We start from the raw sequence: 17,471 nt of genomic DNA on the forward strand, positions 1-17,471 counted from the left end.
CATATGTTGAAAATTGAAACGTGGTCAAGCCGAGGACTCGAACTCAGCTCGGACGTGACAAAGCGATGGTGACTTAACCCATTGCGCTATTGGCTAATTCACGCTTTGTCACATCCGAGCTGAGTTCGAGTCCTCGGCTCGATCACATTTCAATTTCCAACTTATGCTTCCTTCGAGCTCCTCGTCAGTCTTGACTACGAAGGCATGGAGTTAAAAGTAAATTGTGGTTGAATATATATATATATATATATATATATATATATATATATGTATATAGACATATATATATTTACATGAATACACACACACACGCACACACACACACACACACACACACACACACACACACACACACACACACACACACACACACACACACACACACACACACATACACACACACACACACACACACACACACACACACACACACACACACACACACACACACACACACACACACACACACACACACACACACACACACACACACACACATATATATATATATATATATATATATATGTATATATATATTCATATATATGAATATGTATATATATATATATATATATATATTTATATAAATATATACAGTATATATACATATATATATATATATATTCATATATATATACTGTATATATATATATATATAAATGTGTATATATATAAATATATACATTATATATATACATATATATACATACATATGTATATATATATATATATATATACATATATATATACATACATATATATGTATATATATATGTATATATATATATATATATATATATATATATATATATATATATATATATATGTATATATGATTTGGATGATGGAGAACATAAACGCAGGGGAAGGCTCGGAACCCTAACGTTTCGTTCGCGTACAAGTTCTTCAGAGAGTGTACGGAAAATTGTAATTGATGTTTATGTACCAAACTTAATTATCTTTGCGGATACTTGGGAAAGGTCGTTTTTCTGGCGTGTTCTAGAATCAAAATACTAGTTTGTTTAGCTAAATTGATAAACCCTCCTAGATGGTTCGATGAATTATTAGTTGAAATATATGCTGATTCTACAATTCTTCTGAGGGCACTACGAATCTGTAGCAAAGAATACCTAGAAAACGAATTTGATTATATTATGAAAACCTTTGACAAACTTGAATATCCAGAGGGAATGTTGAGGAGAACAAAAAGAAAAGCAATAGATATTTATAATCGTGGAAAGAAAGAGAGAAATGATAAAAATAATACCAAATTTGTATCAGTACCTGGCTCAGAAACGTCACCAATAATAGACAAACATTTAACAAAAACAGGTATAAACATAGCTAAAATAACTAATAAGAGGATAGGTGATTTGATAAAGACTTCCGAAAAGAGAACCAATTCCAAAAACAGCGTCGTATACAAAATCCCGTGCAATAGTTGCTCAGTGGCATATTATGGCGAGTCACCAAGGGGATTAGAAAAAAGAATTTATGAACATAAAAACGACATAAAAGCACATAGGACATCTAATTCTTTAGTAGTTCATGCGGAAAAAATAAATCATTTGCCAAACTGGAGAGGAGCTGAAGTGTTACATAAAGGTTTTGATAAATTCACTAGAAGAATTATAGAATCAGCATATATTTCAACTAATAATTCATCGAACCATCGAGGAGGGTTTATCAGTTTAGCTAAACAAACTAGTATTGTAAGTCTAGAACACGCCAGAAAAACGACATTCCCAAGTATCCGCAAAGATAATTAAGTTTGGTACATAAACTTCAATTACAATTTTCCGTACACTCTCTATAGAAGTTCTACGCGAACGAAATGTTAGAGTGTTTAGGGTTCCGAGCCTTCCCCTGTGTTTATGTTCTCCATCATCCAAATCATTTGTCTAAAATACTTATCAATATATATATATATATATATATATATATATATATATATATATATATATATATATATATATATATATTGGAAAACTGTAAACAACAGACTCAATTGAAAGGTTTATTTGTCCGACGGTATGATTTCCCTCCAGAAATCGTCTTCAGGGGGTATAATGGTTACAAGATTGTGAATTGAAACTATGAATTGTCAAAGCGGTAAACCTGGGAAAGGTTCACCTTTCAATCACATGTACAAAGCATACCTCTTTACAATATTAAATACATTACAATTGAAATGAAATATTGGTGCCAAATAAAATAAAATAGGATAAAATACAAATAAAAAAAATAAAAAGGTTACATGGCTGTGAACATAAAGCAGGAGTAGCAAAAAGCATCAATACGTAACACTAACGTCAAAGCATCATAACACAGGACAGAGATAGATATGGAGGTGGACCAAATGTCCGCAATGAAATTTCATGAACAAACAACTAAATTGCGATCAGACAAAAAATCAGACAAAAAATAAGAACCAAACAAAATACACTATAATTGGAATGAAATATTGGTACCAAAAATACACATAGAAACAAAACAAGTTACATGGCAGTGAACCTAAGACAAGTGTAGCAAAAAAGCATCTTATCTTATGTCTTATGTCATTCTTCTCTGTACTAATTCTAGTGAATTGATGTCCATTCTGTAGGACGGAGACCAAAACTGTACCGCATAGTCAAGGATGAGTTGGGAGATTCTCAGGAGTGAAGAGAGGACGAGGGAGAAAAGGGGTAACTATGCTAATAAGTGAAGAGGTAGGTAAGCGTGTAATGGAGTGAAAGGAGGTTTCTTCAAGGTTAATGTGGATGAAGGTGAAGCTGGGAACGAAGATGTGGGTTTTTGTAAGTGCGTATGGGCCTGGTAGTGAGAAGAGCGTAGAGGAAAGGGAGGCTTTTTTAATAGACTTAAATAAGTGCATAGAGGGATTAGGGAGAAATGCCAATTTAGTTGTATTGGGTGACATTAAATCTAGGGTAGGAAATAAAGAAATAGACGGAGTGATTGGGGAGTATGGAGTTCCAGGAAAAATCGTAGTGGAGAGTTGATGTTGGAGATGTGTCTCGAAAGAGAGTAGATGATAGCAAACACAGTCTTTACCAAGAAGGTCAAGCATAAGTTCACATGGGAGAGGGTGGTAGATGGAAGGATTGTAGACAGTGTTAATGGAGTATATAGTGGTCACCAGGAGTATGGTAGGAAGAGTTAAGGTTATACATGTTCTAGTGGGAGAGAGTGGGGGAATATCAGATCATCTGTTGGTGGGTGAAAGGTAAGTTGAGAGTGGAAAAAGGACAGAAGGTAGGGAGGTACTTAGAGTGAACTACTTAGATGAGAAAGAAAAGGAAAAGGATTATAAGAAGAAGCTGAGAGAGGAGTGGGAGGGAGTAAAGGATAGAGTAGAACTAGGAATGGAATAGGAATGGGGATGGTTCAAGGAGGGAGTCACAAGATGTGCAAAGATGGTGTGTGGAACAAGAGGGATGGGGGAAATAGAAGGAAGGGTAGTGAGTGGTGGGATGAGGAAGCAAAGAAGGATGTGGAAGAGAAGAAACAGGCTCTCATAGATTGGCTACAAATTAGGACGAGGGAATCATATGAGAGGTACAAAGTAAAGAGAAGAAAAGTAAAGCATATGATAAAGGAGGCAAAAGAGGAGAGCAGATATGAAATAGGGTAAGAATATGACAGAAACTTTAGAAAGTAATAACAAAATTGGAAAGAAATTAAGAGCGGAAGAGAAGGTGAATCAAGTAGAGAAGAAAAGGTAAAAGGTGCAGATGGAGAGATGATAATAGAAGAGAAGGCAGTGAGAGTAAGGTGGAAGAGTATGTATGGAGTTTCTAAATGTGAAGGAGGATAGGAAGTGAAAGGTAATTGCAAAGGGAAGCGCTAAGAAAATGAGAGTGATGTGTGAGGAAAATGGAGGAGAAATAGGGAAAGATGAAGTGAAAGTGGAAGGTTTTGCAGATATTTGGGATAGGAGGAAAGCTGTTAAGAGCAGTCAAGAGTTTTTACGACAGTAGTAGAGGTTGTGTTAGGATTAGAAATGAAGAGAGTGAATGGTTTGAGGTAAAGGTAGGACATCGTCTGGGATGTGTTATGTCGCCCTGGCTGTTCAATTTATACATGGATTGGGTGGTACGAGAGGTGAATGCAAGGGTAGTGGGTTTGGGATTGGAGATGGTTAAAGAAAATGGAGAAAACTGGGAGATAAGCCAATTGTTGTTTCCTGACGACACTGCGTTTATATCAGGATCAGAGGAGGGATTGAAAAAGCTAGTGACAGAGTTTGGGAATGTGTTTGAGAGAAGGAAGCTGAAGATAAATGTGGGTAAAAGTAAGGTGATGATATGTACAAGGGGAGAGAGTGGCAGCAGGCTGGAAGTGAGTATTAAGGGAGAGAGACTGGAGGAAGTGGATAGTTTTAGATACTTGGGTGCGAATGTGGTAGGAAAGGGAGGAGTGGAGGTGGAGGTAGAATGTAGATTGAGAGAAGCGAGTAAATGCCTCTGTGGATTAAAAAGTGTAATGATGTAAGGACAGGAATTTTGAAGGGATATTATTTTTGGAATTTCGTTTTATTTATCTATTTATTTATTTGAGAGACTGGGTATTATGGACATCGTGACGGTTTTACTCAACCAAGAAGCAAAGTAGAAAATAGAGCCTTAATAGACCATGAATTTATTCTATTCTATGTCTGCCTATCAAGATGTGTTGGCAAAGAGCCGTACTATAATCATTGAAGAAAAACATACAATAGGAGATAGCTACAAATATATTTCAGCTGATTTTGGTTCAACTAAAGCTTCGAGACGACATTAGAATGTTCTCGAACATAGCGGGCGCACCGTAGCTCCGCCCACCCGTGACGTCACTAAACACGTTCGGACAGAGGCGTAAACTAAGGCCATTAATTTTAAGAGTAATAGGAAAAATTCCCAATTTTCAGTTCAGGATTCCACTAGAGAAATAGCTTAGGGAGAGATTGTAGCAGCTAGGGGCTGTGTTGAGAAGCGAAATTAAGTTTTACGAAATAATACAACAGGGAGGTTAGTAGTTTACCCATAGATACGAAAACATAGCCGTCTCGTTCTTTTTGTGCGCAGCTAAAATTTTAATCTGATGCCAAAAATGATTCCGATAATAGGTATGGACACGTTCTGTAAGATTAATGAAAACAAATGTCAATATGTGAGTTAAATTATATAGTGCAGATATAGTAGGTAGATAGTTATTATTATTATTATTAAGTTTTGAATCTGATGCCAAAAATGATTCCGATAACAGGAATTAAAAGGGTTTAAGGGAGTGTACTTCACAAACACTTTGCGTATATACATTAGCTATGAGGGTGTAATCCTTAGAGTACAATTCTGTCTGTGATCGTTCTCTAATAAGAATACGGGGTTGAAGGTAGACACAGTGCTTGAAGGTAGACACAATATTGTAAGTAGACTTATACAGTGACCGGAAGGTTGGAGCGTAAATAACTACGTTTTTCCACGTGCCTGTGACCTTACTTATGATGCCCATAAGCAAAAAAGAAAACTGTGTTATTAAATATCTCGCATACCCATATATTTTTCATATTGTAAGGATCAATAGATTGTCTAGTTGGAGAAAACCACAATATACTTTTGTATTTCCTTACTATATTTTTGCTTCAGTGTAATAATTAACACATAGCAGACCTTCACTTATATTCTTTTACTACCCCCACTTGGGCATAGGCCTTTTCGCTACCCAGAACCAACCCCGAACGACCTGAGGAAAGGGGACGGAGTCAGACGTGAATAACAAGGAGCAGTTTCCATTTATGGTCAGATATATCCATATAGACGATTGGGTGGTGGCAGCGTATACCTTGATTTTTTTTATTTCCCAAATCGTTCTTATGCGGGTATCTCTGATCACTCCCATTGGAGGTGCTCTTGGTTAAACACATCCTAAATCAATCGACGGCACCACAATGAGAAATAGACATCTGGGAATGGATGCTAAGAGGAGATTGTATGAAGGAGTGATTGTGCCAACAGCACTGTACGGGGCTGAAATATGGAGTATAAGAGAGGAAGAGAGAAGGAATTTAAATGTGTTTGAGATTAAATGCCTGAGAAGTATGATAGGGATTACTAGGCTAGATAGAATGAGGAACGATAAGGTGAGGAGGAGAACAGGGGTGGAAAGGCAGTTGAAAGATAGGGTTGATGAAAGAGTATTAGGATGGTTTGGAGACATGGAAAGAATGAGTGAAGAAATATTAGTAAAAGAGGTGTGGAAGGCAGAGGTGGAAAGAGTGAACATGAGGGGCATCCTAGAATGAGATGGATGGAATAAAAGGGGCACTGAAAAAGAGGGGAATGTCTGGACAGAAGATAGGAGTGAATGGAGAATGGTTATGTATGGATGATGCTGTGATGCATGAGGGGGAGTGGGTGGGAGATGGGGGGAGAGGGAGTATATATGAGAAATAAATTGACGCAGCCCGAAAGAATTTCTCCCCCGTCTTCTCCTTTTCTGCGTGAGGGGACGGAGAGAGGGGGTCACCGAATTAATGAAGCGGCCTTGCTGTGGATGTGCTGTGTCTTGCGACACTGCTTCTGACCCAGGGCAGTGGACAAGATGCAGGGATAACCCGTCATCCTAGAGGTGCCATGATAATAGTGAGGAAGGGGAGTAGAGGGGAGTGGAGTATGTACTGGTTGGAAAGGGTGGGAATGGATTCTATGCCTTGTCTTTTGGCTACCTCCCGTTGAAGAGTGAAAAAAGATTTTGGTATATGTATGTATACATATATGTATATATATATATATATATATATATATGTATATATATATATATATATATATATAATTATATATATATGTATATATATGTATATATGTATATATATATATCTATGGATATATTTACATATATAAATATATATATATATATATATATATATATATATATATATATACACACACACATAACTACAAAGTAATGTCGTAACACATTCGCAAAACTCAACAAGAACCCACTGTGTTGGATAAGAAGAAATGAAATAAATGATGTCTATATATTTCGATCACGGACTGTGATCCTCTTCAGTGGAATACGAAGAGAATCCACTGAAGAAGATCACAGTCCGTGATCGAAATATATAGATATCATTTATTTCATTTCTTCTTATCCAACACAGTGGGTTCTTGTTGAATTATATATATGTGTATATATATATATATATATATATATATATATATATCTATATATAATATATATATATATTACAAAGGATTACAAAGGCAGAGCCTGCCGACAGGAGACCTTTTGGTCCATATCTAGGTCGGATGCGAAAAAATAGAATAATATATATATATATATATATATATATATATATATACATATATATATATATACATATATATATATACATATATATATATACCTTTTTCAACCACAAATAACTTTTAATTCCATACCATCGCAATCGAGACTGAGAGTCGCTCGAAGGAGGCATCCGCTGGAAATTGAAACGTGGACGAGCCGAGGATTCGAACCCAGGTAACCCGTAACAAAATTACAGTGACTTAAACCAATACGCTATCAAGAGAGATATGGTTTAAGTCACTGTAACTTTGTTACGGGTTAGCTGGGTTCGAATCCTCGGCTCGTCCACGTTTCAATTTCCAACGGATGCCTCCTTCGAGCGACTCTCAGTCTCGATTGCGATGGCATGGAATTAAAAGTGATTTGTGGTTGTAAAAGATATTAATTGATCACTGGGAACCATTCAGTGTGTATGTATATATACATACATGTATGTACATATTTATATATATATATACGTTATATATATATATATATATATATATATATATATATATATATATATATATATATATATATACACGGTCGACGAATTGACAGCGAAAATTGGAACTCCGGAAAAACGCAATTTTCGTGGATTTCAACGACGAGGAAGTACCGGTGGTGTGTTAGTAGGGAAGGGGGCTCTTGGTGCAGTGGGAACGTAAAGAAAAAGGAGAAGAGGAGGGATTAATGAGGATAATGGAAGAAAATGTGGAAGGGAACGAACGGGGCCCGGATGTCAGAAGGAATGTAAAAAAAAAAAAAAAAAAATGTGTAGAAGACACAAGTGAAATCGAAGAAATCAGTAAAAAACATAAAAATTAGAAATAGATAAGAACACCGCATTAGAAAGTGGAGCTAATTATTTCTATGGATTTAATGAGGGAGATAACAACCTCCCTCGATTAGCAAGTCTAGAGGAAACACTATTAAAAATGAACGAATCATGGGAGGCTAGGTTTAGTCAACTTACACTGATTACACAAAGAGTTGATAAATTGGAAGAACTAAAAAAGGAGAATCAAAACCTAAATGAAGAAATAGAAGAATTAAAAAGACAGTTAAAAGATGTAAAGGATGAGAATGAGGAATTAAAGAGGAATAATAAAAAGAATAAAGAGTTCATAACAAAAGAGGTAAGTGGTTGGAATAAGGTTCAAGTGAATAGCAAAATTGAATTTAGAGATATAGTGAAACAACATATGATGGAACACACTAAGGACACAGTTATCAAAGTGATGAGAGAGAAGGAAAATATAGTAAGAGACTTGGCAGATAAAAATAAATGTATAATTATATTAGGAATAGAAGAGAAACATAATCCAAATAGGACTACAAGGGTAAGAGATGAGAAAGAAAGAGTGAACAAGGTGCTAAAAATATTTCAAAAAGGTAAACAGGAAAGAGGGAAAGAAATATATAGACTCGGGAAATACTATATAGATAAGACCAGACCAATTAAAGTTAAATTCAGGTCACAAACGACAGCAGAGAATGTCTTATCAAAAACAGGAATACTAGCAGACAGTGATCAGTAAAAACAGGTATGGATAAGAAGAGAGACGAATAAAGAGGAAAGAGAGGAGGAGAAAACAAAAATAATAGAAGCTAAGGGGAAAAATGAGAACAGAACAGAGTCAGAGAAAGAGAAATTCTATTGGAGAGTAGTGGATATGAAAGTGAGGAAATGGTTCATAGGAGAGAAAACAAAAGGGAAACAGAAAACAGGATGGAGGTAACAGAAAATTAAAAGTGTTCTTCGCAAATATAGATGGATTAATAACAGGCTTGAATGAACTGAATGATTACCTGATGAAAAGGAACCTGACATACTGGGAATTGTGGAGACAAAATTGAAAAATCCACAAAGGTAACGTACTAGCTTAACTACGAAGATACAAGCGTTGTTAATTCTTCGTAAAATCTAAGTACGGACGGCAGTTATCAGTCTACTTAATTCCTCGGGAGTAGATTAATTCCCAGGTTGAAGAATTTTAGACAACCGATAGCCTAGTGGTAAAAGCGTCAGCTTCGTAATCTCGCGAGCCTTGGTTCGAATCCAGGGACGACAGTCGGAATTATTTGACATATACTGTATATATATATATATGTATATATATATATATATATATATATATATATATATAATACACACACACACACACACACACACACACACACACACACACACACACACACACACACACACACACACCACACACACACACACACACACATACATATATATATATATATATATATATATATATAATATTGTGTGTGTGTGTGTGTGTGTGTGTGTGTGTGTGTGTGTGTGTGTGTGTGTGTGTGTGTGTGTGTGTGTGTGTGTGTGTGTGTGTGACACGGTTTTGCTATATGATATTTTGAATGAATCTTAAGCTGCGCATGTGAAAGTGCTCTAGCTGCTTCAGGTGTAGACTAAACAGGGTCCATGACTCACGGCCATAAAGAAGGCTGGTAAGGACCACAGCCCTGTACACTTTCAGTTTGGAAGAAAGTCTGACTTTGCACTAGTTCAGGACTCGTGTTTTGAGCCGGCCTAGTGCTTGGCTGACATTGCAGATTCTGACACTGATTTCTTTGTCCAGGTTGCCGTCGTTGCTATTGGTGCTGGCGAGATATTTGAACTCATTCGCAGTTTTGAAATGAGTTCCCTCTATAGAAATGGAAGGAGGCTAGGAGGTAGAGGTGGGTGTTGGTTGGAAAAGCACCTCTTTGTTTCCAAGGCTGATGGTAAGGCCAAAGAGGCGGGCAGCCTCATCAAACTTATCGACAATTAGCTGTAGGTCAGATTCCTTGTGGGCCATGAGGGCACAGTCATCAGCACAAAATGCCTCAAGAACGAGTTTCTCAGTGGTTTTAGTCTTTGCGTTCAGTCGACGAAGATAGAACATAGAACCTTCAAATCTGAACCGCAGATATACCCTAAGGTCCAGGTCCCTGAAAGTATGGTTGAGCACACAGGTGAAGAACAGATTAAAAAGGATCGGGGCCAGGACACATCCCTGTTTACCCCATTGCTGATGTTGAAGGGCTCCGACACCTCTCTGCCTGACAGCACCTGCCCGGTCATGTCGTCAAGGAATTGTCTAATAAGACTTACGACTCTGTCTGGGTATCCAGGCTTGGACAGAATGACCCAGAGGACCTCCCTGTTCACTGTGTCGAATGCCTTGGTGGGGGTCAATAAAGACTGCGTACAAGTCCATGTTTTGTTCAATGCATTTCTCTTGCACTTGGCGCATGGTAAAGATCATGTCAGCCGTACTGCGGTTTGGTCGAAATCCGCATTCTGCTTCTGGCAGGTTGTCTTCAGAGACATGGAAAGCGAGTCAGTTGACCATGACTCTTGCTAGGACTTTCCCCGCAATGGGGAGAAGAGATTGACCTTTATAATTTCCTCAGTTTGTCTTGCTGCCCTTGTTCTTAAAGAGAGAGATGACGGTGGCATTTCTGAGTTCTTTGGGTATCTCTTCACCTTCCCAGATGTTGGTAAGGAGAGAGAGAAAGGATTCCAGGGAAACGGGTCCAGCTGACTTGAAGATTTCAGCTGGGATCCCATCCATGCCAGGGGCCTTGCCTGAGTTGGTCTGGCTATTGGCCTTCATAACTTCTTCCATCATAGATGGAATGTCGAGTCAGTGGACTGTGGGTTTCTGGGTGATGAGGTCGAGGGCATGAGATTCTACTGTTGATGGCCGGTCAAGTAGGGTGCAAAAATGCTCCCTAAATCGCGCGTTGATGGTTCTCTTCTCTTTCAACAAGGTGGAGCCGTCTACTGTCAAAAGAGGAGCGGTACACCACTTCATGGGTCCATAGATCTCCTTTATGGCACTGTAGAACATCTTGGAGTTCTGGGAGTTAGCATATCTCTAGACCTCCTCCGACTTGTCCTCCCACCACTTGTCCTGCATCTTTCGAAGCGTTGTCTGGGCCTGCCTCTGGAGGTGCTTAAAGCGATCATGCTTGGAGGTGTGAGGAAGGGTCGTTCTGCCACTCGATAAATGCCTTCTGTTTGTTGTCGAGGAATGACTTTATGGTCTCATCATTCACATCAAACCAGTCTTGATGGATTCTCTTCCTGGGACCAATGGTGGCCCTGACTCCGTCACCAGAGACTTGAACTGCTCCCATTGTTGTGTCGGGCAGCCAGTGAGGGGTCCGTGAGCAATTAGTCGGTCGTCCAGGTCATCCGTAAATTCGTTACGTTGCTGGGAGTTCTTAAGTTGAGCAACGTTGTATGCTGGCTTGATGGTTTACGGCCTTTTACGGTGTGGTGGGATAATGTGCAGTGATAGGATGCATCTGACTAGACGATGGTCTGTCCAGCATTCTGCTCTTGTGATCTTCACATCGCGGATGTCTCTCTGGCGGCAGATGACGAAGTCGATCAAATGCCACTGCCTAGATCTGGGATGTAACCAGGTCGTCTTATACTTGTCTGCCTGTCTAAACATGGTGTTCGTGATAGCGAGATGGTTTGCAGTGCACATGCTCAGGAGCATTAGGCCGTTGGAGTTCATCCTTCCTATGCCATATAGTCCCGGCATACCATTCCAGTTGTTGTAATTTGCTCCGGCTCTGGCATTGAAGTCGCCTAGCAGAAAGAGTTTGTCGCTAGGGGGGACGTCTTTCACTAAAGTGCTGAGGTCTTCGTAGAAGGTTTCTTCCGCTTCGTAGCTACTTGTGATGGTGGGGGCGTAAGTGTTGATGATCATGGCATGTCGGGTACGGTCAAGAGGGAAGCAAATCTTCATCAGCCGTTCGTTAATAGATGTTGGAAGGTCGGGTAACTGTTTGAGGAGTGAAGTTTCGATGGCGAGTCCTACTCCATGTATTCTGTCTACGTCTTTGCTCTTGCCTTTCCAAAAGAAAATATAACCACCTTTCCGTTCTGCAATTGATCCCTCAACAGGAAGTCTGGTTTCACTGAGGGCCACCATGTCGATGCGGTAGCGGGCCAGTTCTCTTGCGACGAGGGCTGTTCTCCTCTCAGGCCTCGAGGAGTTTTCTCTATCCATGAGGGTGCGCACATTCCATGCGCCAAGTATTAGGTTTTTTTCTTTTTTGTTTTCGACCGCTTAAAGGGTAAACTGCTAGTCACGGTATACTGGCCAGTTGATAAAGACAAGTTTTGGTTGGAACACCTTTTCTAGTCCCTTCCCTTCGTTTTCATTCCCTTTTTAAACAATTTATCTTAATCCTAATTGCCTCTTTTACATTTCCGTCCACCATGATTTTTTTATGTCATTGTAGATTGTATATTTTCATATTCTTACAGGTTAATAGGTTTTGTGAAAAACTGTCTATTTTTGATTTACATCTTCTGTCAATTCTGTTCTTTTTTTGCCTTTTTTAATTCCTGTTTACACTACTGTCCTTTTAATTTTTCTGTTAAGAATATTTTTCCTTCTACGCCTTTTAGTTTTTTCTCACTTTAATTTACCTACTACCAGCTTTATTAATATTACGTCAATCATACATTTGTGTGTATCGCTGTTATTCATTGCTTCATTGGTACCACGTCCCTTTATGGACTTCTTCATGATCACAAAAAGTGTTCATCATACACAGAAGATTTTGTCCACAGATATTTTATAGGTATTCACTAAAAGCTCTAATTATATTCTCCAGACCCCCATGATCCCTACCAATGTGTCCATATAGATATTCTATTATCATGACTACCTCCGCACGGTACTCTATTCTTTACATTTTGCAATTCTTGATAAAACATTTAACTCTCTTCAGAGGGTCTTACTTGTCACGAGGCAAAGACATTTATAAAACTTCTCTAGTAGTCCATATAAATGATCATTAAAATGGGAAAGAGAACACCTTTCTATTTAACTCACGTTAACTAAAACTAATTGTTGTTTTCCTGCCAGGGTTTTGACTATACAAACTGTTTTTGTCTGTACTCTTTTTGTAATTAATCAATTTAAGAGGTAGGCCTATCCCATATTTTGGTTTATTTAATATTTTCCAACGTATTGATCACGGTGCCAGTTGAAGGCCTTTTTTACATTGATAAATTCCAAATATACTCTTTTATTCCACTCACAATTTTTTCGTGTATCAACTTGGGGGCAAGTATTAGATCAATGTTATAGATCTACCGGATAAAAAATCATACTGCTACTCGCTTAACTCTCCCACTATTCTCCTCTTCATCCTTTATTTCATAATTCTTTCTTACACTTTTGCTATATGTGGCATCAAAGCAACAATTTTGCAATTTTCATATTCATTATAATTTTTGTTAAAGCTTGGACATGTTATTGTTTTATTGCAAACATCAGGAATTTTTCCACCTTCCCAAAATTTGATGGAAATATCTTTCATTCTCAATGTGCCTTCAACCCCATATATTTCAGAATTTCTGCCGGTACCATGTCTTCTCCTGATGATTTTCCATTGTTCGTTCATTTCAACGCAGCAACAACTTCATCAGTAGAGATCGGTGCCTCAGGTTTGACGTTAGCATTCTGGTGTATTGGGTTTTCATTCTCTTCTACACCAATATGTTTGGTAAATTTCAAAATAATGTGTTCAACTCTTCTTAAACAATTATGGGTCAGTCAACAGTTCACTGTTTTCGTATTTTATTACAAAAGTTGGAGGTATTGACGCCTTTCTGTAGTTCTTTTCCACAGTGTAAATATGTTTCTGGTCCCTAGTAAATCTTCTTCGAGGTCTCTTCCAGTTTTTCCCTAACTCTTATCCTCTATTTTCTTCAAATTTTCCGACTCTCTTTTCGCATTAACGTATTGTTGACGGTCTTCTGCCCTTCTCGTTTTCATCCACTTTTTGAAACACTTCATCTTTATCCTAATTGACTCTTTTACCTTTCCGTTCACCATGATTTTTTTTACATACGTCATTCTAGATTGTATAATTTCATCTTCCAACAGGTTAATAGTTTTGTGAAAAACTACCTATTTTCGGTTTACATCTTCTGTCACTTCTGCTCTATTCCCTTTTTTTTTTGTTTTCTTTTAAATTCCTCCTTACCTTACTGTCCTTTTAAGTTTTCTGCTAAGAATATTTTCCTTGCTACGCATTGAATTTTTTTCCATTTTAATTTCCCCACTACCAGCCTATGATTGAAATCACCCGATACTGATGGTATACTCTTTACATTTTTAATTTCTTTTCTTATTATTTGTTAAGATTAAGTCAACAATCAATTTGTGTGTACCGCTGTTATTCATTACTTCATTGGTACCACGTCCATTTATGGACTTCTTTGAGACCACAAAAAGTGTTCATCACACACAGAAGATTTTGTACACAGAAATCTAATAGGTATTCACCAAAAACTCTAATTACATTCTCCAGACCCACATGATCCCTATCAGTGTGTCCATTTAGATATTCTAGTATTATGACTTTATCTCCGTACGGTACTCTATTCTTTATGTTTTCTAAATCTTGATCAAACTTTTCTCTCTCCTCGGAGGGACTTCCTTGTTCCTACGCATAGACATTTGTAAAACTTAAATTTGCATTTTATGGTGTTATTAGAAAAAAAAAAAAATCATTCATCTGTACTAACTAATTGTGTTACCTCTTCAGGCATTTTTACGCCCACTCCATGTCTGATCTTTCCTCCGTGTAGCAATTTTGTACCATTCACTACTAATCTAGTTTTGCACAGGAAAAGTATGTCTATGTTTTTCTTCTGCATTATCAAAATCAGTGTCTCTTCTTTTTCTCTCAGTTCCCTCATTTAAAATACCAACTCTTAAAAGTTTTTTGTGAATTTCCAAAAAAGCGTTATCCATTTCTGTGCGGTCGTCGACTAATGGGTCCGTCCCAATTCCAAGGCAAGATTTGAGGTTCTTGAGCAGGAGGTAATTTTTTACAATGTTGCGTTAGCCCCCCTCTTTTACCCGGGCTTGAGACCAGCATTGGGTTCAAGGTGTTAGTTCCCTATGGCAGAATTTGTATATATCTATATACATATATATATATATATATATATATATATATATACATATATATATACAGATATTTATATGTATATATATGTATACATATATATATATATATCTATATCTATATATATATATATATATATATATATGTATATATATACATATATATATACAGATATTTATAGATATGTATTTATATATATAAATACATATGTATATATATATGTATATATATATATAATTATATATACATATATATACATATATGTACATATATATATATATATATACATATTTATAGGCATGAGAAATCACATGAACTCGTGATTCTAAATATACAGAAAAACGATCAAGAAATATAATACAATGATAAGCGAACGCTTTTGTCTATTTAGACATCTTCAAGGTACATACAATGATGATACAAACATGAGTATATATACAAAGTGGGAGGCCATGGATGGGAACAGGAAAAGGTTGTGAGGTAGTTTCTTGTGGTTAACCTATACCGTTTACAGCGGCAAACATAAGGGCCACCGCTTTTTTAACAATAAAATGATCAACCTTGTATATTCCTTGACTTAAATTTAAGTTGTTGATAAATGTATCTTTAATCAGACTGGATTCTATTATATTTCGATACTTGGAATCAATTTTGTGGCTCGCTGTTGTACTTTTTCTAATCTGTCAATGTCTTCAATGAGATTCAGTGACCGTACGGAAACAGCATATTCCAAATGGGGACGAACTAACGATTTATACAGCCTGTTAATGAGAGATGGACTTTTAGAATCAAATGACCGAACAATTAGTCTTAGAATCTTATTTACTTTCTCAGAGGCTGAAATACACTGCTTAGATGATTTAAGATCTTTACTGATAATTACGCCGAGATTCATTTCACTATTCACTTTTGTTAACGAATTTCCAAATAACTTGTAATCGTACTTACTGTTATTTTTACTTTTGTGTATAACCTTGTATTTACTTGTGTTAAGTTTCATTTGTCATTTTTCAGACTATTGCTGTAATTCATCTAAATCTTCTTGAGTATATGATTGATTTAAGTGATCATTTGCCATTCCGCACAGTTTTGTATCATCAGCAAAGTTGGAGATAATAGATTTTAGTCCGTGGTCTACATAATTTATATATACTATTAATAGAAGTAGTCCAACAGCGGATCCATGAGGAACTCCCCTCGTAACATTTTCCATCTAAAAGTTTTCCCATTTAAAACAACTGTCTGTTTTCGATCATTCAACCAATTACTAGTCCAACTTAATAGGCTACCACTTATTCCGTGCGAAGCTAGTTTAGTACATAGCCTTTCGTGTGGGAAGGTATCAAAACCTTTTGCAAAGTCTAGATACTTTAAATCTATATTGTTTCTTTTGTCATAATTCGAGATGACTGTGTTGTAGAATTCGAGTAAGTTAGTGATGCAAGAACGTTTCCGCCTGAATTCATGCTGGCTATCATTTATCAAACGGTTACTTTCTAAATGATGTTCGATAGCATCTCTGAAGATAGTTTCCATCATTTTTACAATAATTGAAGTCAAGCTTATAGGCCTGTAGTTATTTGGTTTATTTTTCTCACCTTTTTTGAATATACATATGTAAGTATATATATATATATATATATATATATATATATATATATATATATATATATATATATATATATATATATATATATATATATATACATATAACTCCGCCATTGCCGGTCCCAAGCCCGGATGAGAAAGGAGGAGGGTTGCTATGACAGGCCTAGCTAGCCGGTAGTGTAAAAAGTCTTTTGCTCGTGAAACTCCACAACCAGCTTCGGAATCCAGACGGCTCTTTGGTAAACGAGATCGGAAACGTAAAGGAAATTCGCACGAGACACTCCACAAAGTAAAATTGCAACGATTATTATCGCAACATATGGAGACAAAGAAGAAGAAATCTTGAAGGTGATAAATGAAAGAAAGATAGACATTATAGGAATGGCAGAGACAAGACATTGGGTAAAAGATGAAGGAAGAGACCTCGGAGGGGGATATACCTTAATGTACTGTGGATCAGAAGAGAGAGGGAGAAGGCACGGAGTAGCTATCATAGTGGGACCAAGACTGACACAGTATATTCAAGAGGTGAAATTGATGAACGAAAGACTAATGAAGTGTACAACACGAGTAAAAGGAAGAAA

The 17,471-nt window shown here is 37.0% G+C and overlaps 2 protein-coding genes across 3 annotated transcripts in view; both read right to left on the reverse strand.

The window, feature by feature from the left end:
* The window catches only part of LOC143021788 (toll-like receptor Tollo), a 143,499-nt gene that overhangs the window by 48,841 nt on the left and 77,187 nt on the right, over positions 1-17,471 (reverse strand). The window lies entirely within an intron of this gene.
* On the reverse strand, positions 10,011-10,955 carry LOC143021640 (uncharacterized). Its single transcript, XM_076179248.1, has 3 exons — positions 10,814-10,955; positions 10,439-10,645; positions 10,011-10,396 (listed from the first exon to the last, which is right to left on the reverse strand). Exons 1-3 carry the CDS (start codon positions 10,953-10,955, stop codon positions 10,011-10,013), a joined length of 735 nt encoding a protein of 244 aa, XP_076035363.1.

Source organism: Oratosquilla oratoria, chromosome 42, assembly GCF_046742065.1.
Source record: "Oratosquilla oratoria isolate Oo_2021 chromosome 42, ASM4674206v1, whole genome shotgun sequence".
Classification (NCBI taxonomy): Eukaryota; Metazoa; Arthropoda; class Malacostraca; order Stomatopoda; family Squillidae; genus Oratosquilla; species Oratosquilla oratoria.